General features: G+C 40.6%; 1 protein-coding gene across 1 annotated transcript in view; it reads left to right on the top strand.

Moving 5' to 3' along the window:
* SLCO5A1 (solute carrier organic anion transporter family member 5A1) overlaps window positions 1-24928 on the top strand; it is an 81256-nt gene that overhangs the window by 47074 nt on the left and 9254 nt on the right. Inside the window, exons 4-8 of the mRNA XM_009921725.2 lie at window positions 1367-1531; window positions 6427-6625; window positions 19354-19513; window positions 22433-22674; window positions 24755-24819. Coding sequence (XP_009920027.2) covers window positions 1367-1531; window positions 6427-6625; window positions 19354-19513; window positions 22433-22674; window positions 24755-24819 — 831 coding nt within the window. The remainder of the gene's footprint in view (window positions 1-1366; window positions 1532-6426; window positions 6626-19353; window positions 19514-22432; window positions 22675-24754; window positions 24820-24928) is intronic.

The following is a 24928-nucleotide window of genomic DNA, read 5'->3' as shown; positions in this document are numbered from 1 at the left end:
TTAACATTTAATGTGTTTCTTCATAGAGGCAGCAAGAAAGCATTTGACTACATTAAAATTATAAATCCTGTACTCATAATGAATTCAGTATAAATTTTGATGACTGGCATAAGCTAAGACTGGATGCAGTCAGACAACAGGTGCTAATTTGCAGCCTGACAGGTTTTGACATGACAAGAGTCTAAATTCTATTTGCTTTTATACAGATAACCTCCTGGAGTCAGTGGAGAAAATGCGACAGATTTTTGACTTGACAACTTTTACCATCAATAAAATTCTTACTCAACACGTTGTATTACTAATGGGTGCTCTTGTCATTGAATTCAATGGGCTTTGATTGAAGCAGTGTTCAATTTCTGTACAAAGTGAAAAGCAAATGAAAAAACCCAAACCATTGTAGGTTAGATATAATATTTGAACAGAAAATCTGATCTTGATAGAAGCCCCAAAGAAAAAAAAAAAGTTTAAAATCATGCCGTCTATTCTGAAAAAATAAGTCTTGAATAGAGTTACCATCATCTTGTGAGGATCATTTGACATCACTACGGGACTGAATTAAAAGTATTTAAGTGTTTCTTTTAACTACAGTGCTGAATTTCCAGGGGTTTTGGTATTTGATTTGAGGATAATTGCAACATCTGTGAATACTTTTTCAATTTAAGTTAATGATGTGCTCTCATTTTTAATTGATTGTGTTATCCCTTCTGAGAATATTAAATGAGTTGTATATAAGGTATGTTGAGATTCACTGATATCGTTGGCAACATTTTTTCAGTATACTTTGTCTGCATTTATTGTAAGTACTTTTAAATCATGTAGAAAAATGTTTAACTAAAAATCTTTTGGTTCCCTTTTCAAATTATAGTATTATTATCCCAGCTTTCCAAGCATGGTCCTTGAAGCAGAGAATTACAGGGGGAGTATGTGATCTGTTTTCCTCCTGTGGAGTGCAAAACTAAGTACTGTCAGTTCAGCAGTGTGATATGTGTTATCTCATAGAAAATCTCAAAATAAAATATCAGAATAATTCCAAAATTGCTACATTTTATTGCTGTTTTTCTTTCCTTTATAGTGTTACTATGTAGACCCTGTTTCTTCAGACAGTTTTGTTAAAACAGACCTCAATTGTGTTTGTGAAAAGAGGGACTGCAGCCCTGGGGCAATGCAGTGAGATAGGGTAAGAGCAGACAGCGAAGACTGCAATCCCAGATACGCACTCTCCCTTCTGCCTAGCAAATGTAGCCAGATGCTAGCAAGTCATTATTGCCAGTCCATCTCAAAGAAAATCACTTTGTTTTGTTTCAGTTTGCTTTTGTTTCTCGCTCATTATTTATAACATTCGTTTGTCATTTTTGTCATTTTATAGAGCTTCCAAGAGCAGCTGTCAGGATCTTAAGCAACATGACATTCCTTTTTGTGAGTTTGTCATACACAGCTGAGAGTGCCATTGTCACAGCTTTTATTACCTTCATTCCCAAGTTCATCGAGTCACAGTTTGGCATCCCAGCTTCCAATGCCAGCATCTACACTGGTAAGGCATTGCCTCATAGCAAGGGTTGGTGTTCTTTGACTAATGAAATGAATCAATGTAGGAATGAACCAAAAACATGCTTGTTACAACAGGTGATTGGATCCAGCTTTGTGCATTTGGTTAGATATTCAGGCCATTTTTTGATGTTTGCTATATGTGTTTAGTAAAATGTGAACCCATTTATATTGTTAAAGGGCTGGGTTTTTTTACATAAGCCTAGACAGACATTTTCTAAGAAGTTAATGGTCTTCAAGGGGGAAAAAAGCAACAAAAACAAGCTAGAAAACCCATAGGCATTACTGCAATTTTTGTGCTTTTAAAGATCTTTTAAAGCTGTTCTTACTTTCTGTGAATTTTACTTCCTCTTTGCTTTTTAAAATATCTTAATCTTTCTTTTTTCCCCAGTGATGAGTTGTTTATCTGTCCCATCCTTCAGTTACCTCTCCCCTCCAGGCTGCTGGTTTTCTCCTTATTTATTTATTAACACTGAGTGCACAACAATCTAGTTTAGTCAGGAGAGCTCCCCAAATCCTCTCCCAGCTGTCATGTCAGGTCTGAGACCCCTCTTTTGCAGATGTGGCACTTCCCCTGCTGCTGCAGCAATGTACAGCCAAGTCCAGCTTCTAATGGAGCTACAAACCACAAAATTTTAAGCTTCATACTGCTCTGCAGGAGGGAGAGATGGGAACTTCCCTAGGGAAAGGGACCAAAATGTTGTGCAGAATTGGGGCCCATGTCATGCAGATCATCTCCTTTCTCTCCTAGATGCATTAAAGACACTTGTCTTTACAAGCATCTTTTTTACCTCTTCATAGTGCTTCCCATATAGAATAACTGCTAATTGCTAAGCACGTTAGTTCTTTGCTGCCCCATACTTCCAGATATTGCACCTGAGAAGGAGGGATGGAGTGGAGAGTGAGTTGGGAGAACAGGGGTGAAGTATGGAGTGAAGCTGCCCAGGGGCATCAGTCAAAGAAAAGACAAAAAGTAGCAGAAGAGAGAAGATATGGACACCTCACATGGGAATCCCTTGTTACCTGTAGTGGCTGGAAGAAACGCGAGGAGTCTTTCTAGAGTGCGGAAGGGAAATGTCAGAGAAGCACCGTGTGGTGACTTCTGTTTGAGAGCTTGCTGGGATAAGATTTTCTTCAGGGCATGAAATCCCTGTGTTTTGTGTGTAAGGAGGAAACATTGATTGATGGGACCGTGATTCTATCTGAAGCTTAGGGTAGCCACACACGCATAGGGGTTTTACTGTAATGAGTCTTGATGGGATTGCGGCTCCATAACTTGTTTCGTTCTCAGGATAAACCAGAAACATTCTTGCCAGACAAAATATTCAACAGCCAGTACATTAAAAGAGGAAAAAATTATGTGACCCTGTTCAGGGTGTGAAGCTATTAACATCTGTTGTTTTCCCTGTTATAAATTACTTGATAAAGACTATTATAATGAACCAGAAGAAGAAGATGAAATAGCTCAGGCTGGATGTGCAACACAGAGAAGTGAGCACTGCTTCCACAACCCCAGCTCCTAAACTTAGCATTAAAGTCAACAGTTGTTATTAATTTTATAAATTCTTTTTGTAGGAAAGATGGGAAAAGGAAATTTGGAAATTCTGTAATAGATTGCTACTGGCTATTCTAGTAAAAGACATGTCTAGTTTACAAACTTCTGGTTAGCAAAAGGAGGACTTATATGTTACTTATATTGCTACATCTATACTTCATATGTATGTTGCCAGCTGAGTACATGTGCTTGCTGAATCTCTTCATGTGGCTGATGTAAAGTTTTTATTGGTCATTTTCTGTCTCAATTCATAAGTAGCAATTCTTTAATTAAGACTCAATTTCTTTCTGTTTTTAAACAAACCTGGCATTAATCACCAGAAAAAATGACATGTGCCAAACTTCATGTCTTGAACTTGTGCAGGTTGTGCTGCAGTCTTGTTTTGCTTGGAGTTTTGTTTTCTGTGTGTAGAGGAGGTGGCATTTAGCCTCCAGGCTTTCTTAAGTCCAAAAAAAAAAAAAGAACGTTAAGAACGTTGACTTTAGGTTACAGGTAGATCTTAGACAAATCAAGGTTAAAATTTCAGGTGCTTTGCTAGCAGATTTACTTGTGAAAAACAGAGTTACAACTCAAATAATTTGTAATTGGAAGAACTGAACAGTATATGTTATAAAGCACTAGTCTGGTAACTTCTGATAAAATGGTTACGAGCGCATTCGATCTACCTTTAGTTTTAGAAAACGTATGATATGTATCCCAGACAGAATTGCTTTGAAAATCTTGGTGGTATTCCCTTTGCAAGTGTAGCCCGCTTAGCAGATATTGCAGTTTTCTGTTCCCTGACTATTAGTAGTTGTTAAGATCATCTTTTTCTGCTGTGGAAAGCCTCAAGTGCTGCAGCATCCTGACAACAGCGAAAAGGACAAAGCTTGAAAATTGCTGACTGAAAGCCAATACTGCCTCGGAGCACTGCACCCAGGAGTGTATTTAGCACACGCGCAATTCCTGTAAGCCAAACTGTCATTATAAAATGAAGGAGAGTGCAGTGCAACAGCTTAGTATCAGATCTTAAGCTTTATTCCTCTAAATGCCTTTGAAAAAGAAGAATGCATGTCCTGATTAGACGTACATGCTTTACTTTGCCCTGGAAGCTTGTCTGGAAGTGCGCTGTAGTTGCTGCGTTTCTTTGACAGTACATCACTTCTGTTTCCACATCCCCTGCGGAAAGAGAGGGGCATAAGGATGAAGAGTTTGAGATGAAGAGTACTTAGGGTAAAAGAACCTGTCAGGCTTCCTGACATGTAGAAGCGAGTGAGCGCTTCTCTCTGCTGCCTTCACCACAAACAATGAAACCTGCTTGTGCCTTTCCAGTTTCTCCCAGAGAGAGAGTTTTTCCATCCCCAGTGCCACTTTGCATGGAGGAGTTGGTCTTTGTACTTCTTCTGTGTAGGCTTTCCTTTACCTTTCCATTCTCCTGAATGAAAGTGAGCCTTGGCAGGCAATTTGCTCATGTTCTCCTCATTTTTAACGTTCTGATCTTCATGGTGTAGCAGAGGATGGATGAAAACAGCAGCACAGTATAGCTCACTAATGGAAGAACCACTAACCTAATGCCTTGCAAAATATTTACATGCTCAGTTTTGACAAGGTACTAGACATAGACACACAGAGTCTCAGTTCTAGTGAAAAGCTTTTCCAATATCTGTGCCCTCAAGAGAATAAGAAAGAAAACATAAACTGAGGTCCGAAAGAGGTTAAGAACTCAAAGCTAACTGTAAGGTGGAAGGAAGAAGAATAAATTACTGAGGTTAATTTATTGTTAGTAAGCCCTAACTTTGGGCTAGATCCTTAGTTCGTATAACTGATGTAGCCACATATTTGGTCCATGGAATTTGGTTCACCTAACAGGGGTGTTTTAGAAGGCATTACAAGTAATCCCAGTCTACCTTCAGTGTGGATGTGGGCTTCTCTGACACAGATTTCATAGAGCAGGGCGTGCCTGGCAGACTCAGATGGTTGAGTTATCAATTTCACCCAGAGAGAACATTTTCAGTCCAAGTGAAAGGATTTGCATTATTTCTTTTCCTCATTCATATTCAGTCATTGAAAGTGAGAGATATAACAGCTCAAGAGAGATAACAGCTTTGAAGTTTATGAAAATCATCTAACTCTCCTAGAAGGACTTATGCATTTAATTTCTGCTCTTATAAGAAAGACTGGTTTTGATTCTTTGAAGGGTTATTGTTAAGAATCTTTCTCATGAAATGACTTTTTATTTTATAATGCCATTGGTGATGGCAGTATAATTAAGGTGGCAGCTATTTTTACCTCTTACTTTTACTTTCATGATCTCAATATTTTGATAAATACAATGTCCCCTTCACCTTTAGACGAATTAGCAGAGAATGAGAACGCTTTGCAATGTTATTAGAGATATTTGCAAGTGATAGTCTTACTGGCTTCTTTAAAAAGAAGACCAACATCTTTAAGAATTTGCATTATAAAGTTTATCTCCTCTGTAGATGCAGCTGCCAAAAGTTGTGCAAATTCCATATTTATGTGGAATGCATCTTTATTATCAAAGCCCTAATTTAAAGACCTTCTCACATGTCAGTGAGAAGCAAAAGCTAAGGGAAGCGAAGAAGTGCAAGACACTCGCTGACTTAACACCACCTCAGGCCCCGACAAGTGAGGACAGCCCAGTGGTGTGTTGCTGAACTGCCACCTTATAACTGCAGCAGTGAGCAACAGAAATTTCATAGGCATGTCTTTTGTGTCTTAAACTTACCCTAATACTAACTGTAGTATCTTAATTTTTTAATCGTATTTGATCAGTTTACAGTCCACGTGGCTGTGCTGAGACGAATTGGGGTGCTGATGTAGGAAAGTGCTATTCAGCTTGAATAAAGTATCCAGAACACAGAATATGTAGCAAGGCTCACGCGTGCACTCCCCAGTGGGCAGGCTTCTGGGGTCCTGCCTGAAGTTAGCACTTGTGCTTCACTGGAATTAATCATGAAAGTAGGAAGAGGAGGATTCGTGTCCAAATCTGGATTTGTTCAAATTTTCAGTAGTTAAACTGGAGCAATATGTAGCCCTTCTCCTCGTTCTAAAATAAATACAAAGCAATGTTTCTGCTTGTAAGTACAATAGTTCTCTTATAGTGCTTTGGCTGCTGGTAATATCATAAGGAGGCTTTTATTAATTCTTTGACAACACTCCAGAGGTTTGAAAAGTCTGACTCAGTTTGCTAGCAGAGATTCAGACAATGGAGATCTTAGTGCAGCATTTGCAGTCATCTAATTAGGGAATGAAACCGATATTTATGTTTTATACGATTTCTATAGGTCCTGATTTAATTTCTTGCTTGAATTTCTTCCCGGCAGGTGTGATTATTGTCCCAAGTGCTGGTGTTGGTATTGTCCTAGGCGGCTACATTATAAAAAAACTGAAACTCGGTGCAAGAGAGTCTGCAAAGTTGGCTATGATCTGCAGTGGTGTGTCTCTGCTGTGCTTTTCAACTCTTTTCATTGTTGGATGTGAAAGCATTAATCTAGGGGGAATAAATATACCTTACACGACTGGGTAAGTATCTTGGAATCATCTGTGGCAAAACCAGCTTGTTCCAATAAGCCTGATAAAGAAATGTAAAAAATGCTGATGGCTGATGCACTGAAGAAGCCACATGTTCAAATGAGATTTGGTGAGTATTATGATATAAACACACGCTGTTACTATGTGCCCCTTTGGTTTTACATCTAGTTTATAATGAAGCTTATGTAATAACTCACCTTTTCATGGGATGGAAAAATGCATTAGAATGGACTTCAGTGATTTTTACCAGAAAATAAGAATAGTATCCTCTGTAGATTGTTCAGAGTTTAGTTGGTGTTTCAAATGTTTTCTTTTCTCCTCATGAAAATTGTGAAAATACTAAAGGGATTAGAAAGATTATTTCTGAATAGATTTGTTGATTATCACCATAATAGTGTCTTAGGTCTACAGTCCCTATTTGAGAGGAATCACGTGGGCATGTGCTATCAACATTAGTGGTATGCGCTGCTTCTGAACCCCTTACCAGTTGTATGTATGCCCTCCAGCACTTGCTTGATCACCAAGACAGCAACTAGATCATAACCCTTAAAGATATATTGAGAAAGAAGAGGGCTGTCATGAAAAAGACGGTGTGGATGTAGGAAGGTATTGGAAGTGAGGTATTTAGGCTGTGACATTAAGAAATGCATGGAAGGACATTTTAAAAAAATGAGGGATATTTGGAAGAAAGACAGGGTGGTAAAAGTTGTGAGAAGGTGTTTCAGTGGAATGTAATTCCTCAGAAGCCCGATGATGAGCTTTTATTTTCTTTCTTATTTTGTACATTAGCTTTTCCCCAAAATTGCCTTCTTCATGTAGCTTAAACACAAGAACAGAGTGAACATTTGAGGAGCGCGAGCTTATCTGAATCAATGTTCTTCCCTTTGCTTTCATCTGAGACAACATGTGCCTTTTATTTATGGCCAGGTGCTAGGTATCAGATCCCTTTGAATATCTTGCTTTTAAGGCTCAGCTCTGGACTCTTAACATTTTGAGGTTTGGAAGAGAGTGTAGAGGACGTGTGGAGGAAAAGAGATAATCAATGGGGAAGAAAAGAACTGCAGTGGGGCAATGAGCAAACCAAGTGAAAAACAAAGAAGAAAAATGGGAAGCAAGGAAGGAAGAAAATAGGCACTCTTCACATAAAGAATATTTTGCATTGTGTGTTGCTGGGTGTTACTAGGTTGCTGTCAAACCCTAATCCTAGAGCAAGGAAAACCAGCAACTGGAAGTCATGAGCTGATGGAAAGCTGTTTTACGCTTTTGTATTCTTAATACCTAGAGTTAAAACTTGGTGCTGAGAAGCTGACTGTGGAGGGGAATAGCATGGTGATACACTCTTGTCTGAGCATAGTGGGCTGAAGAAGGAGAGAACGGGATGGGAAGGGGGTGGAATGCTTTGGTTGTCCACCTTCTGTTGATATTTGTGACAGCCTGTGGGTGTAGATGAAGAAATGAAAATTATTAGGAATTAAAACATAGATTTTAGATAGCAATTAATTGAACTGTGTGACAAGTCATAATGTCCCTCCCTGGCTAATGAGAAGGCTGTGTTTTCTGTTTGTGAAAAAGTGCTATTTAACTGAAATCTATTTCTAAATTGAAGACAAGGCAAACTATTGCTATGTAACACATACCCTTCACACTGGAGTTGTAAGAGTCTCTATTTTTATTTTTGCAGTAAGTAATAACATTTGCAGTAAATACTTAGCATGAATTGAAATAAGCATCTATTCACAGCTGTTCTGAAAGTCTGCAGTAGCATTACTTCTTTACCACCTTCATCTAATTGTTCTTATTGAGAAAAGAGGTAAGAGATGGTAATGGCAAAATTCTTGAAAGTGTTGAGGTATATCAGCTCTCTGAAATCAGTATAAAAATCTATATGCTTAGACTGTAATGTCATCAGAATTTGAGAATTACCAGCATGTTACAAAGCATGGTTCAGGAGTTTGCAGCCCCAGACCTATATGATTTTTTTAATGCAGAGATCAAATCCAAGTTTACTATCAAAATGGTAATAAAGAAGCAGCACTACACATAAATTCATCTGGAATATCTAACACGATAAACATTCTTTTAATCCTCATGGTCAATCATTTGATAGCTTCAGATCATTTACTTGGTAGGCAATTCTTTAACTCAGACATCAAAGAATGTTATTGTTCATGGAACAAAAAAGCATGCTTTCATTTTGAGGTTTAATAAAACACATACTTCATTTTGTAGTTTCAATGCAGTGCAGCGTATGGACATCAAAGCCAGTTCAACAGGCTATATTGGATAGGAGAAGCAGTACAGCTACTTGATTCAGAGTAAATGTCTTGCATGATGCTTTACCTTAAAATGGCTATGCCGGGTCTGATGTCTGAGCTACCTGTGCTGGCAGCAGCCCAGAGATCTCAGCTGCATTGGGCAGTGTAGACATACCCTGCAGGAGAATCTTCTCTGGACAAACATGTTCAGTTCTACTGTTCTTTTCTTTTACATTTAAAAAGCAGGGTTTTTTCTTTGATAAACTGAGCCATAAACCAGTACAGAAGAGAAGGATAAGCTGCATTTTAGTTAACATAGAAGTATGTGCATACCAGTACTCAGCAAAGTAGGCAATGATGTTTCATAATTCAGTATGTTTCATAACCCAGCATTTATTTAACTGTACCAGCTGCGAGGAATTGGATGTGACCTGGAGGCATGCACAGATTAGAATACATTTGCAAGGGTTTTCTGTTAGTTTATGTTGGGCACAAGCGGTTTTGCCATTGTTGGTTTGTCATCAGCAGTACTGTCAAGGGCACCTCTGTACTGTGTATCTCAGCATTTTAGAACCTGTTGTTCCATGCCCCAGCTTTGTCTCTGAAGGCATATCTGATTTTTGAACACGGCGTATGGAGCCTTATGTCAAACCACGACACGGCATCCCTTTTCTTGCACCATAGCCAGCATCCAAATGGGAAGTCCTGAATCAGTGAATTGTCTTCTTGTCCAGACAGCTTTTGAGTATCTCCAAGGATGGAGACTCCACAGCCTCTCTGGGCAACCTGTGCCAGTGCTTGGTCACCCTCACGGAAAGAGTGTTTCCTGATGTTCAGAGGGAACCTCCTGTGTTTCAGTTTGTGTCCATGACTTCTGGTCCTGGCACTGGGCACCACTGGAAAGAGCCTGGCTCTGTCCTCTTTGCACCCACCCTTCAGGTATTTATATATCCCCCTGAGCCTTCTCTTCTCCAGGCTGAACAGTCCCAGCTCTCTCAGCCTTTCCTCATAGGAGAGATGCTCCAGTCCCTTCAGCAACTTAGTGGCCCTTTGCTGGATTTTCTCCAGTGTGTCCATATCTGTCTTTTACTGGGGAGCCCACAACTGGACCCGGCACTGCAGATGTGGCCTCACCCGTACTGAATAAAAGGGAAATAGCAGAGATCAGCTGCTTTGGTTGTTTGTAGACCTGTCTCTTCCATGTTTTGTGGTATAAGGCAACTAAAAGAGGCTCCATGGGGAGCTTACTCATAGTGACAGATTCCTGGATTAGTTCAGTTCCATCTCTCACATTTCTGGTATGTAATGAATCAAACCAGACCCTTTTTGATTACTTTCTGTTGTTTAGGTGCAATTAAGGCTTAGCTAAAGCACACAATTGGCTTACTGAGGCACTTCACATAAAAAAATATAAATTCTATTCTTCCTCTTGTACCACCAGTTTGGGTTTCTGTTATTCTTGTATCTCTTCCAGTCCAATCAGCCAGTTGGATCCCTTAACTTGAAAGCAGTGACTAATTGGATCAGAACAATAACAACAAAGAAGGAATCCAGCTAACACAGTGAGAGGGTCCCTTGTTTGACAGCTACACAAAAATTGCATCATTGCTGCTTTTCCAGCTGCTTGCCAACAAGGAGACTGCAGATCTTTGCCATCCAGAATGTCCTTCAATACCAAACCAAAAATATTGCAATCAAATTAAGATGATCCTTTTTATCATATAGCCCAATATTAAAATTATAGAAAACTTATCTCCTTTCCTTTGTATTTTCTTCCTCCTGTAGGTTACTACAGTGATCTAAATAAATATGAATAGAACCATGTGCAAACCAATTCTTTGTTTAGGTATTACCAAAATACAGTCAGGCACTGCTTTTTTTTTAAAAGTGCATTTCATTTAGATTGTAGCCTTATGGGAAGAAAGTCAACCTTTTTTTTCCGATGTGTGCACTGACTGCCTGCACAATGAGGTGTCAGTCCAACCCTGGGTATCTGAAATAACACGTCACAGCTCTAAAAACTCCAGGCAATAAATCTCGCCTTACACTTTCCCTTTTCTTACTTTACTCCTATACCACAAGCCCTCCACAGAGTAATAGTCAGAGAGGAGAACATGATTTAGAAAAAAAAAATGTTAGGAACTAGAGTGCCTTTTATCGTTAGTTGCATCTAATAAATGTCTCCTTTTTATTAGCTTTACCAGCATTGTGTCATGGAGACATAGAACAGTCTGCTTGAGAAGTGAACAAATGCAATTTGTCAGATGGAATTCTGGGTTTTGTCCCAGCACACGTTTAGCAAACTTGCAGTTGAATCTTATTAATGAAAGGAGCGGTGTCATTGTTTGTAATTGAAAGAATAGTTCAGGAAACGCTGTTGTTTGGGTATGGTTTCCGTTAGAGTGCTCGTGCATGACGGCTGCCTTGGCAGCTCAGGTGCAGTGGCACTGCAAGTTGGCAGCATCTGCACCCACTGAAACAAGTAGGGCAGCTGTTTCTTGGACATTTCATGTGTCTATAGCAGTGGGTGCTTTGAAACTAAGCTGTGTTTCCCACACGCCAGCTCACAAGCAGGACTTACTAGCTTCAGTGCAGTTTCATAAGAGCCTGCTCTTTCTGACCGATCCAGGTAAATCTGCAATGTGCTGTGCAGTAGTTCAGGAATCAGTGCTCTGTTTTCCTCTGTGGAGAGTAGGTAGCCTCCCAGTGTCAGAAGGCAGGATTAGTAGAGTACTTTGGTTCAGCTTGCTGCTGGAAAAATACATACCTTCAAGAAAAATTTATCCCCTCCTGGGAGAAGTGTTCATAGAAATCTGTTATATGCTATATGGTAGATCACATGTGATGAAAATGGGATTACATAGATCTGTGTCAGTAGAGTTTTTATGTCCCCAGCATCTGAATTCCTTCATCCTTCATTAGCTTCTAATCATTGAAAGGAATGAACGAGTGAGCAGTGAAGGTAGTAAAGATGAAGGCAGGAACCTCTTACAACTGTCTGATAATGAGCTTTTGGAAACAGTTAATAGATAATTTTGTGTGTAACATGTTCTTGAAACGAAAAAAAACCCCAAACCTCTTTGCATGCAAGGCATTTGCTGTAAACAGCAAAAAAAATCCCCCAAATAAACCTTACAGTGATTTGCTGAGGTACAAAAAGTGATGAAAGCTGGAGAAACACAGCTTGCAGTAGCTTGTTACCAATTTGAGCATATTTGCCTTGCGTATGTGTAAACTTAAGGCTTCTTCTGGGGCAAACAAAAAAATGCCCCTGAGATTAAATTATCACAGTGGTCTCACTTCAGTTTACAGTTTCATTCTTCTCATTTCTTGCATGCGTGATTTCATTCACCTTTATTCTTCAGCTGATTTCCTAACCTCAGTGTCATGGTAATGTTCAGCAAAGCAGCTGAAGCAAGTTAGCTACATAAGCGGGGCTCTCCTGCCTGTGGCACAGCACGACCCATCTGCTGCTGAGAAGGGTTTTAGGTGATTGAGGGATAAGAGGTCATAAGAACACATTTCACAGTGTGGGAGAAGTTGGAGAGGGGAACCTGAGCTGTGCCTTTCCCGGCAGCCTGGGCTGTCCCTGGGCCTGTCCCATGTGCAGGGTGGCAGAGCCCTGCTGGCAGCCGGGCCATGGGCATGAGGGTCTCCCAGGCAGGTTGGGGAGTCCCTGCTTAACCAAAGTATTCAGGCATCTGGGACATCCAGCTCAGCAGGCTGCCAAGGAGCTTGCGAAACTCCAAAAATGCTGCCTCTCCTGTTGGTGTGAAAAACTTCTGTCACCGTGCTGCTGAAATCAGTATGTTCCTGAGGAATGTTGTGATGATTTGGTGTTTCAGCTGATAGCTGAGAAGGCGACAGAACCAATATCAGTCCTGGGTATTTAATTTCCTGCTCAAGCTGCAACTTGTTTCTAAAACTGTTTGTTTATGGCGCAAGGAAGAAAACACTCAGAAAGGCTTTGGTTAACATCCAACTAGACCGTAAAGTGTAAAGTAGCTCCAAGAGCTAAATTTGTGAACCTGATTTGTGTGATCAGTAGAGAGTCAATAAATATTTAAGAGCTACTTAGTAACATTTGATCAACTGCAAAAGTACCCAGCTGGGAAGACAAGCATATTCAGCAGAAGCAAATAGTGGTGTATAAATACATTAAAAATGAGTCAAGTGGAAGCCACTAAGCAGCAGTTGTACTGCTTAGTGTCACTAATGACAGGAGGTGAGGTGATGGATGACAGGGGTGACAGTTGCTGTGTGTAGAGTGGCTCCCAGGCCGAGTCTCTGATCTAGTCGAGTGTAGAAGATGGGAGCAGAAGAGCATCCCTTGTGGTCCATGGGGTAGCTAGGATGCAGTAAATCTGATGCTAGCTCTTTACCTTTACAGCGGTCCTGCCCACCCATTACAGATGTGAAGACAAGCAAACAGCAGCCCTTGTGGGGCTCTGCAGCCATGACAGTCTATATGTGTACAGGATCTTGAGGGTGCAGCCACAAATCCAATCCAGATTCTTGTTCAGCTGCTGCCTGGCTGAGGAGGTGCTAAAATTCCCTGGGTATCTACTGATCTGCTTGGAGCACAGATACTTGAGTTAGTTTTAAACAGCAGTGGCCATTGAGCCATACTGAGAGCAGGGCAAACAAGGCAGCACAGTTAATAAAATATTGTGCTGCAGTGCCCGGTGTGGAGAGGTTGTGCATACCAACACAATTCCCAAGGCAAGATTTTTGCTTATGGTGCATGTGCAAATACTCATGCCCCAGCAGAGCTCAGTAATCTGGTTTTGCAGATTCTGAAGGGGTCATACTGGCATTTGTTCTCAGAAATTCAGGTCTTCTGGACTGGACTGCACATGGACCACAGGCAGAAATAGGATGGTGCCTGCAGCTCTGCTTACCACTCAGGTGTGAGAAGGCAAAGGGCGCAGTCTTCTCCTGGAGTTGGGGATTTTCATACATATGTTCTAGTCTCTGGAAAAGGCCTTTAAATTTTGCTCCTGCAACCTCTCTTTATCCCATTCAGCCTTGCATAGATTGCTTCAATATTCTTTGGAACTGGGTTTTCATATCTAATCAGCAGACTACTGGATAAACGATGCAATGAAGGACGCTTTTCACTTCCATTTATGAAAAAACTGTCAGCTGGTTTAAAAGTATCAGACAGGAAGAGGAAGGATGGACAGCCTTGTGTCCTGGACCTAGGCAGATCCAACCTCTTGGGAGAGGATCCAGAGGCTGTGCACCTCTGTGGATTGAGGCCAGAGCAACTGTAGCCATGAACTGCAGCATTTTGCAGTCTGTGAAACACTGGTGAAAGGTGGCACATGGAGTATTCAAAGTAATCTTCAAAACTAAGCTAATGACACACCAAAGGGTTCTGGTACCACTGTAATAAAACTCAGAAGAGAAAAAATTTATCCCAAACTGTGTTCTCGAAGCGCCACCTTTCTTCACTGTTCAGCTACCATGTGCTGTAGCTATGAAGAGTCACAAAACCATGCAGATGAAAGACTGCATGGCCCTGTCTTCTGAGCTAAACTGGATCTCTGCCATTGTGACCACTCTGGAGAAGGTAGAGGAGAGCATTGACTGAAGAAGGACTTTGGGACATGTCTGAAATAGGTGAATTGTTTCCAAAACCCAGAGACTAATATAGTCACCTATTCTCAAGGACTACTGAACTGAAATAAGCTATTGTTTGTATTTTGGCCAGAATTCTCTAAGTGACCAAGCATAGACTCTTGTGTGGTTTCAGGGAGCCAGGTAGGTGCAGGTGCTTAAGCTTCTGTGACTTAAAGATGGGAAGGAAGCATCTGAAATATGTCCAAATCAATAAGGGATGTATATCTTGTTTCCCACTGATGACCACTTTATTAGCATTGGCTACTAAGTTTAACAGTTATTGTGGAGGAGATAAGAACTGCCTGATAGCGGGTTTTTGCTAGGAAGTCAGGAAACTGGTTGCTACAAGAGTTGCTCACCTTCTGTGTGGTAACCTCTATCCAGCTATTTAGTCAGAGAGAATATGACCGTGAACTCCTGATGTCCCCAAGAGCACCATAACCACTGCACAAAGGGATGGTGGATACAAGGAAAGAGAAAGGAGAAAAAAAGAGGAATGTATAGAGATGCAGAAGAAAAAAGAGTAAGCAAGAGAGGAACCTAACTAAAACCTTCTGAAAGGAGCTTTCCATTGGAAGAAACGGCTTCAGTCGTGGTCCCTGCTCCAGGATTTCCTTGTAGATACGGCCGTAGACAGTTACTGATGAGGAGACATGGGCAGGATTGAGATCATGTTGAGCTTCAGCAGGAAGGATGGAAAGAGACGCCATTCTGGAGCTTGCTGACAAGAATACTGTCAAGGAGATGAAGGTTTGAACCCCATCAGGTTGAGGAGGACCTGGAACCCCAGTGTGCCTACCTCAGGCAACTGCAGAGCTGATGAAGAGGAGGAAGCTTCCTCCTCCACTTCAGAAGAGATGTTACAAATACATGAAGTGGTGTGTCTGGAGAAGGCTATCAGCACCAAGGGGCAGCTTTTTGCTCTGTGTGCAGGAACTCACTGAGCTGTCTGTAGCGGGCACCGGTATTCCTGTACAGTGTCAGGGTGTAGAGTGTGTGTCCCCCCACTTCTAGGAGCTTGGTCACCTGAGTTAAGGAATTCAGCTGGCTGAGTCCAGGGTCAGCTCTGTCACTGCTAAGAGCTGTTGTGAAGAAAGCTGGAGGTGAGGGCCTGCCCCTCCTTTCTCTTGGACTTGCTGTGTGATCATTGGACTGAGTCTGGCTGTGATCGTTGTCTCTAGACCCAATTCTGATCTGGTCTTGCCATCACTCTCGGCTCCCATCTCACCCTCCCTGGCCAGAGTGCCAGTCAGAAAGGCGTTGGAGGGAGGTCAGGCCCTCACTTCCATGTTCTGAATTTTTTGAGATCTTCAGGAGTGCCAGCTGTCTTGATTCCTTCCAGAACCTGCCTTTCTGACTTTGGCATCTGGAAGGACTAAAAACTTTCAGGTTTAGGTATTGCAAATTACAGCCCATAAAATAAGTGGTTTGAAACTGGCCCTCTTCTGAAAAACTTTTGCATTGCAATACTGAATATTGCAGTCCCTAATATTTGGGTACTTTGAGACACAAGATAGCACTTACAAGCCTGGAGTGCAGCTATGACAGAAAGTAACATAATAAAATGGGAGTTTTCCTGAGTAACAGGAGAAGCTTCAGGTGAAAATGTTGATATCAGCTGCTTTTCAGTTTTCAGTAGCTTGGAATCACCTTATGCAGTGAAGAGGGAGCGTGGGTGCAGAATTTGGGAACCGTGATTTCTTCAGACAGAAAGGTATTTAGGAAATAAGACCTAGGGTCTCTAGCCTCAGCCAACCCTATCACTTGGAAGTAGATTGGTATGAATAATGTCATTCAGGTAACTTTTCCATTGCCTTAATGCATTCATGTTGCTGGCAGTGTTTTAAACCGCGATGAAATTCCAAATGAGATGCAGAAAATTGGAACAGCAATAAACCACACTGCAGACTCTTGCTTTTGCACTAATTAATTTAGCAACCTGAAACAAGACAGAGAGCATGGCAAGTGTAGTAAAAATAGGTGTAAATATAATATGGGTCATTTAAAAGTTTGTGCTTGTTATAATTTGGCTGCATAATGGCAGCAGAAAATAACCTACATTTCAAAGTGTGTCTGCATATATGTCTAAACGGAACAGTTATTTTCTTTTTGGTACCTGAGCTAGCATGTTCTGTAATAGTATGGATAAAAGGTAATACTTTAAGCCTATACCTTCAGGTACCTTCTAGCATAATGCCTTCAGGTAACACTAGATGTGATTAGATTAGTTAATATTAGATGTGGCTTATTTAATTGCAACTACAAGATTTCACTAGAGCTTGCAAATATTTTCATGCTGGCCATAGGAACCCCTTAAGTTTATTTTTTCAGGAGCCTTCATGTGTTCAGAATTTACAAGCAAAGTAGTAGAAGTGGGGGCTGTCAGACAAAGCTAGCAGGAGCCAGATTCAAAACAAACAACAGCTCGTGTAACAGGCTGTGGACTGTCAAAAAATCCTTGCTGTTAGATATTGTAGATGCAAAAAATGTAATCTCAATGGGAAAAGTATAGGGGAAAAAAAGGGGGGTTATTCACTAAAAAAACACATCTGACTTAGAAAATATTTTGGGCTGAAACTTGTTAGAGGCTGAGAGAATACTTTTCTTGGGGAAGTTACTTGCCCTGTTCTTGCTCTTCCCTAGTCATGTTCTTACGGCTACTGTTAGAGACAGGATACTGGTGAAGAGGCAACCATGGTCTCAACAGCCATTTTCATTTAAAGGCTCTCACAGAAAATGTACACACGCAAAAATAGATTTTCAATTAGTCTTTAGCCAACCAAGGAAAAAAAGCAATGCTACAAAACTCATCTGAGCAATCCCAGTAACTGAAAGGGCCAAAGATAGTATAGTAGCTCTTTATAAACTAATCTGAGGTTTTCAAGAAAATATGCCCATTAAAAGTAAATGGCATTTCAGACCAGTTATTTGTCAGAAAAATATGCTATGATCATCAACTACTTCCTCATTAATGAGGAGCCTCTAGGTAATAGAGTTTGACACCTTACATCCTCTGATACTAGCTCTATGTACACTGGGTCATGTTATGCCAGTCTGTTTTTAATTTGGGAGCAAACGGGTATCCATTTTCTCTTTCTTTAACTCTTTCATTTTAACTCTCTCTGTTTCTCTATAATCAGAATTTGTATATACAGTTATGTAGGGGTTTTTTACTATTCTTTTCTTGCAGTGAGGTTGCCCTTGTGCCTGCTAATGCTTTTCCTCCTTTGTTTTGTACTCAAGCCCTTACCCTATCCAGGAATGTTAAAAGTCCAGTGTCACCTTTGGCTTTCCTTCAGCACAGGGAGTAGCTGTATGTCTTCTCCAGGGTTTGTGCCCAAAGCTGGGCATTTTTAAGTGACCTGGGAGTTGTTTTGGGCAGGGCTGAAGTGATATGGTACATAAGACAGGAGCTGGTTACTTTGGTGACTGTGTGACTTAGTCAACCTGAGTCAAAGCCTGGGATGATGACAGCTGGCGGTCAGTTGTAACCAGAGTTGGTTACTGGTAGCTAAAAGCACCATTTGATCAGTGGGGTTTTTTTTCCCCATCATCTTCTGATGAGGAGTCTGTGGTCTTACAGATATGGACACTGCTATTACTAAGGCCTTTGTCACTTCTGGATTGAGCTGCAATGGTACAACTGATAGGGTAAAGTAGAGATACAGTGGGATTATATGTTTATAAAATCTTGATTCCAGCCATGAATTGCACACTGGCACTCAGTGGTTCATACTCGCTGCCCCTTGGCAGCTCAGGATATCAGGTATTGGTTCTGTCTTAGGAGTTCGTCTTGCTTTGGGACTCCCAGCACCCAGGGCAGTGCCATTTGTGGGGACCAAAACTGCTTCCGAATGACATGCTGTCTCCAGACAGGGCCCAGACGTGCCATGCAGAGGTGTTTGCTGGAGGAGAAGGTGCATCGGGAGAGACCTGTAGCTGTCTCAGCGCAGTGCTTCATTCGAGCCTTGTTACATGAGCCACTGAGCTCAGTGAGTGCCATGAGCTGCTGCCTTGGCTGGGGTCCCTTTGTGTATTCATCCTGTGGTGAAGACGTGCCCAGGCTGGCATGGCGCTTGCCAGTGAAGAGTTGATGCAGTTCCCTGCTGTGGCAGTTGAGATCTGTTCAACCACCTGTTTGGAGCAGCAGTGGTAGATGATAGTGAAGAGCCTGCTTTTTGGTGCGTGCGTGTCCTTCAGCTTTGAAATTCCCTTTAGTTCCTTCTGAGCATACCGCCAAACCCTTCTAGGGAGGACCTAGAAAGTTGAGCTTTGGCAAGATTTTGGGGAATGGTCCGGGGAAGCGGAGTAGTGGTTCTTCTACAGACATTTAGTAAAAGCACAGCACTCCTCCAGATCTAGAGAGCTTCCTGTAGATTTCACATATACATATAAATAATACAAGCATTAAGTTTTCTGAACACTTGTTGGTATGTGGGAGGAGATGCCTGTTAGTTCACATAATGCTTACATCTTGTCACTGAGCCCTTCACTAGTAATCAAAAACAAATTGCTGCAGCTTAGCATAGACATATAAAATTGTGGTGTCTTAACTCTTAAAGGAAAAAAAAACAGGGGAAAAATACAACTACTACCTAGGCAAATAAGATAGAAGTTTCAAACTTTGGTATTATTTTTGTATTGTGTTTTTAGTTGATGGCAGAGATGCCTTGGGTGTTCTTCTATATTGTTTAAATCATGTACATAACCTAGAGGTAATGCCATCTTTCTCTGATAATCAATTCTGAGTTCCAGTGTTAATAAGTAGGATGTTTTCACCCTCTGAACAGCAGGATATCTGTGCTTGCTCTACTAGCATGTTCTTTTTCCTTTCTTCAGTCCCACTCTTGCCATGGCCCACAGGAATCTGACTGGGAGCTGCAATGTTAACTGCGGATGTAAGATTCATGAGTACGAGCCCGTCTGTGGATCAGATGGAATAACATATTTTAATCCTTGCCTAGCTGGCTGCATCAATGGTGGAAACCATAGCACAGGGGTAAGTGCTTCACCCACCCACCCACATATAACCTGCAAGTCGCCCCTTGGGACTGATGCAGATCGAAGACTGCTCTGTTTCTAGAGCAAGCATCCCCCCTTTTCTTTTTTTGGAAATGCATTGCCTGTTACAGCCCAGTCTTCCAGTTATGCTGGCCTGGGGAAGGGCATCCTGCTGGTAAAATCCCACTATTGAAATTTGGCAGTTTCTAGAACTGGGCACAAGAAAACAGTTGAAAAGTAGAATTGGACCTAAATATCAACAGAGCATTATGGTCGTTCTCATTCCGTACAAAAATCAAACTCTTAACTTATTCTGTTGCAAAACTGTCCTTTACAAAAGGATGATTAAGAAAGATGGGAAATAATGTAAACATTGATTTTCTCAGGACTTGAATGTGCTTTCCAGAAAGCTTATTTATAATGTACCAGTGCAGTCTTGAGCCAGCCTGTGAAGAACAAGGGTGTTAGGTCCAATGCTGTGCTTTCTCAGGTTGACTGGGAAATGGTCTGAAAATGCAGGTTCATACACAGATGGCATTGAAAACAGATTAGTTTCCCTTATAGTTTTTTTTTTTAGAGTATCTTGCTGGTTTTTGTTAGAAAATTGCTTTGGCTCAATTGGAAAATCCTGTGATGTGAGCCTGTGGGTAACTTTCAGTGTCTGTATAAATCTTACTTATGCTTTGCTGGATTGAGACATAGGTTTGATCTTTGCTACATTTCACCTGATATCAAACTGGCACTATTAAGTCATTTAGTAGGGAGGTTATTTGGGAGTATGTGCTTTTCACTACAGATAACGTACTATCTCCTCTTATGATTTAAGAAAAGATCCTTCATGGCCTGAAGTTTTCACTTGGTGGCTAATGATGAATAGAATAGGGCTGACGTCATTGGTAGGAAAATGCATTTCTTCATTAAATAATGCTTTATGTAGGGTACTATTAAAAACAACAAATGTAAGCTTGTGCCACTGTGTAACACACAAAATATTGCTAACCTGTAACATTGGGATTTAAGTTTGTAACATACAGTGTTTTCAAAATTAACCGTTTAAAAATCGGAAGTAGGAGAAAAGGATGCCAGTGTACAGTTCATACCTGTTATGTATATATATTCCTATACTCCAGCATTTCTGTTGTGTCATGTCTGTCTCATTTGGTACACAGACTTGGTTTCTCTGGTGTTGAACCAAGACTGTGTAGTAAAGAGGACTATTTTCTGTATGATGCCTATTTCGCATTTGCATAAGGAGATTAAGGTGAGGGAGTGTAGGAAGAAAGCAGATACTCATGTGATATTAGAGAGTGGAGTGCTGCCTTGGGAAACTGGATTCTGTCACTACTTTCATTCCTAAGTGATGTTGGGCAAGTCACTTGAACAAAACTTCTCCCAGTTGGTTGTTAATCTTGTATTCTTCATATTCTGGATGATGGACATGAGCAATAACCAGAAGTGCCAGTTCTAGAAGCACTGAGTGCCTAAACCTGTATCTGAAGGCATGAAAAGTTACATATAGAATATATTAAGTTGTATATAATGGAAAATGTTCTGAAAAAAAGGAACCCGAGGGTCTCAGATTAGTCACCCACATTTGTGAAACTTTTCATCTGTTTCAGTTACTTAGCTACAAAATTGAGATAACAACATCAGTGCCTCATCTCATAACTGTTTTGAAGATAAATTACTCCTTTTAGAAAGAGTTAAGCCATAACAGTGAGTGTGATAGAAAAATCCATATGAAATATGAGTCACTCTGCCTTTGTAGTGGAATGTATGTTTAGTGTGAGGAAAAAAATAGCTGAAGCCACATTTTGAAAATGGGAGGTAAAATACTGGATAAATTGATACATTATTAAGATGTTCAGCTAAAACCCATGGGAAAAAAATGTGAGGCTACATCATAGCATGAACACATACAAAGGTGTACATTAAAGTTGACAAGCAACCATAATTTGGATATTTCCTGATGTCCAAGTGCTTAAATTCACAACCTTAGATGGTCTTGCAATGTAGCTTCAGTGCATGTGTGGTCCTAGGTTTTACGAATGCAAACACTGAAACCAAAAACTCCTTCCTGTAACATCACATGGGTCCTGACCTGTTTCTTCTCTAGCACTGGAGCATTCTGATCTGCTGCACACCCCTTTGCCATTAGATTTGTTGAAAAAAGTAGTAGAATAAATGTGACAGGAAGCAATTTCTGATCTAGCTTGTTCTCACCTTGCACAAATCATGGTGCCCTTTGCCTGTGAAATGACACTTCTTTATTCAGTCTCTTCATCCTAATTTCAGCCTCTTTGTCCATTCAGGGATCCCCCATGTCCTCCAGTCTCACTGGTTAAGTCTCTGCTTTCCCCTTATTCTCTGGTTTTGCTCCTGTCCACATCCCATCCACATCCACACCCACATCCAGCTGGAAGGTCCTGGGCTCCAAGCGTGAAGTGCAGCTTGTTGCTCTTTGGCCAAATCTGGGTAGACTTACATTGAGATGGCAGAAGACACCTCCTGAATGTGCAAGTCAACAGCCTGCCAAATTCCAGAATATGGCATTGTCAGTGCTGCTTAAAGAGTGTTTCCTCACAGTTTTTGTAATACAATAGAACTAATAGAATTTTTCTCCAGCCTCCCTGTCAGAAGTGATTGAATTGTTTCAGCAGAATTTTCCAAAAATATTCCAGAATGTTTTTTTAAACTCAGCCTAAATAAAGCAATGGAAAGGCATAATCTCATCATCGAGAGTCCTGGCCAGCTTTAAAAATGCTTGGTGGTAACCTCGCTTGTACTTGAGGTAGAGATGCTAGAGGCAGAAGTTTCCTGATTGAGAAGTACTAGGGGACTGTTGTACCATATGTCTACGCAATGTCTTTCTTGTATGGGTTTTTCATGTGGAAATGTTCTTTTTCGTTCTCCCCAGGTAAGAAATTACACAGAATGTGCCTGTGTCCAGAGTCGCCAGGTGATCACTCCGCCAACAGTGGGCCAGCGCAGTCAGCTCCGTCTGGTTATTGTCAAAACCTACCTGAATGAGAATGGCTATGCTGTTTCTGGGAAGTGTGATCGAACCTGCAACACACTTATCCCGTTCCTGATATTTCTCTTCATTGTTACCCTTATAACAGCGTGCGCCCAGCCATCAGCAATCATAGTAACACTGAGGTGAGAACTCACTTATGGTTTTTTAATTATTTTTACTGTGCCTGCTATCACCAGTGCCTGTGTCAGAAGAGGCTGGGGCAATGCAGCCAAACTCCTTCAAGCTTATGTATACTTAAAAGATGAATAGAATAGGGCTGACATGGATAGGGTGGAACTTGCTTGTATTTAGAATATGTAACATGATAATACACTTTAGGAAACATGAAGTGTCCAGCTATTTCCAGGCACTATAAAGAGAGAACAAGTAAAAATGTCATGTAAGAAAATGATTACTCCTGAAGAAATTTTCAGCCTTCTTGGAGCAATGGTTTGGGTTTTCAAATGCAAATGAAAAAAAGTTAGTATTTAAAATTATCTTTTTCTCTTAAAATTGTTCATTCCTGCCACATGCCTGTGTTTGACTCTTCACTTTTTTTCTTCACAAGAATTTTGAACTTGTACTGTAGTAGTATTGTTGTCACCATGGTCATTTAAGGATAGAGAACAACACAGTCTTTGTAGGGAAAGGTAGTGTCATCTATTTGTCCATTTGGAAAAAAGTGTTCAGGGTTTTGGATTGGCTTTTCCCATCTCTGCCATCTGGTCTGATAAACATTATCACTCTCTGTAACATCTCCATCCATTTAAAATACAGCTTCTGTAAGTGAACTTCAGCCTGATTTTTAAAGAAAAGTGAGCTGAAAAAACAGAATATGGTCATCTGCTAAAATAAATTTGTATTTATATAATACATGTTGCTGTTGTCAGAAGAGGAGGAGGAAAAATTAGAGGAAAATGAGGTAATTATTTACTAGGATTTACAAAGAACACCCATAGGTATTTGTTCTACTGGTAACAGAAGGACAAAGAGAATGGTTTAAAGATGTCAGTTTGGTTTGGAATCTGAAGCTGAAGAGCTCTCAGAGTTCAAGAATTGAGTTCCTGTTGGACGGAGATGAGCTGGAAGATAGAAAAAATAGAAATAAAATAGAAATAGAATAGAATAGAAATAGAAATAGAATAGAATAGAATAGCTCAGTTGGAAAGGACCTACAATGATCATCTAGTCCAACTGCCTGACCACTTCAGGGCTGACCAAAAATGAAAGTCTGTTATTAAGGGCATCGTCCAAACACTGACAGGCTTGGGGCATTGACCACCTCTCTAGGAAGCCTGTTCCAGTGTTCAAGATGCTCTTCAGAAGCACACCCAAAACGATCCAGATGCAAATGGGCATTCAGTCCCTGGGACCAGGTTAGAGCTCATTTGAAGTAAATCCCTACAAAACCTGAAATGCTTGCGGTGGTAGATGTCAGGTCCTCAGCATGAGCTGTTTAGCTGTATAAACTCGCTTCTCTTGAGCTGCATTAACTGCTAACATAGAGACACCTTTTGACCTGGTTTTGTGTAAAATCCCTTTCCAAATTGAGCTTTTTTAAACCAGTCTCAGGACTTTTCTTTCTGCGAGAAGGGTACTCCCAACCAAGTCGGATTTTCTCCTAGTAGTGTTGTCTTTACATCTTCACTCTAATATTCTGAAACTGCTGATGTTCTGCTGCTGCCCACAGTTAGACCCCTATAAAAATAATAATAATGGTAAATCTTTGTAATAGATCATGTAATATCAGAGACTGATATTTTTCCTAAAGTATCTCCAAAGTGATTATACTATGCAGAGATCTGTTAAATTCAGAAGCCGAGTCTAGCTTACAGCAACTTAATTCTCCATTAATTCCAATTTATCTGAAAAAGATGAAGAAAATAAAGCAAGGCATTATATGAAATAATAGGAAACTGTCATGAGAAGCCATAAACATTTTGGATGGACTCTCTAAATTTCCTTAATGGGTTTGGATGAAATTCTTCAGGGCTTACACAGGCAAAGAAAGGTTAAAAGGCGTGATTGAGATTTTGATTAAGCAGGGATGGGAGGAACTGGCTGTATTTTTTTCCTAGCAATAAGAGTTAACAATATTAGAAGCTAAATGGAAGAAATTTAGAGAAAGACTTTTTATAGCTCAGAAAAAAGCCAGCAGGTAGAGCAAGGACATAGCACAATTCTTATCTGTTACAACTTCAGAGTTTTCTTTTTGCCTGCTAGGTCTGTGGAAGATGGAGAGCGGCCCTTTGCACTAGGAATGCAGTTTGTTTTATTACGAACTCTGGGTAAGTCTTATAGTTACTCAGCATTTCCATAAAGGCTCACCATGTTTGGCTTAAATGTACCATAAAAGTACTAAATCTGCAACTAATTACCTGACTAATTGTATTAGGA

This window comes from Haliaeetus albicilla, chromosome 3 (assembly GCF_947461875.1).
Source record: "Haliaeetus albicilla chromosome 3, bHalAlb1.1, whole genome shotgun sequence".
Classification (NCBI taxonomy): domain Eukaryota; kingdom Metazoa; phylum Chordata; class Aves; order Accipitriformes; family Accipitridae; genus Haliaeetus; species Haliaeetus albicilla.
This window is presented reverse-complemented; position numbering and strand designations above follow the sequence as displayed.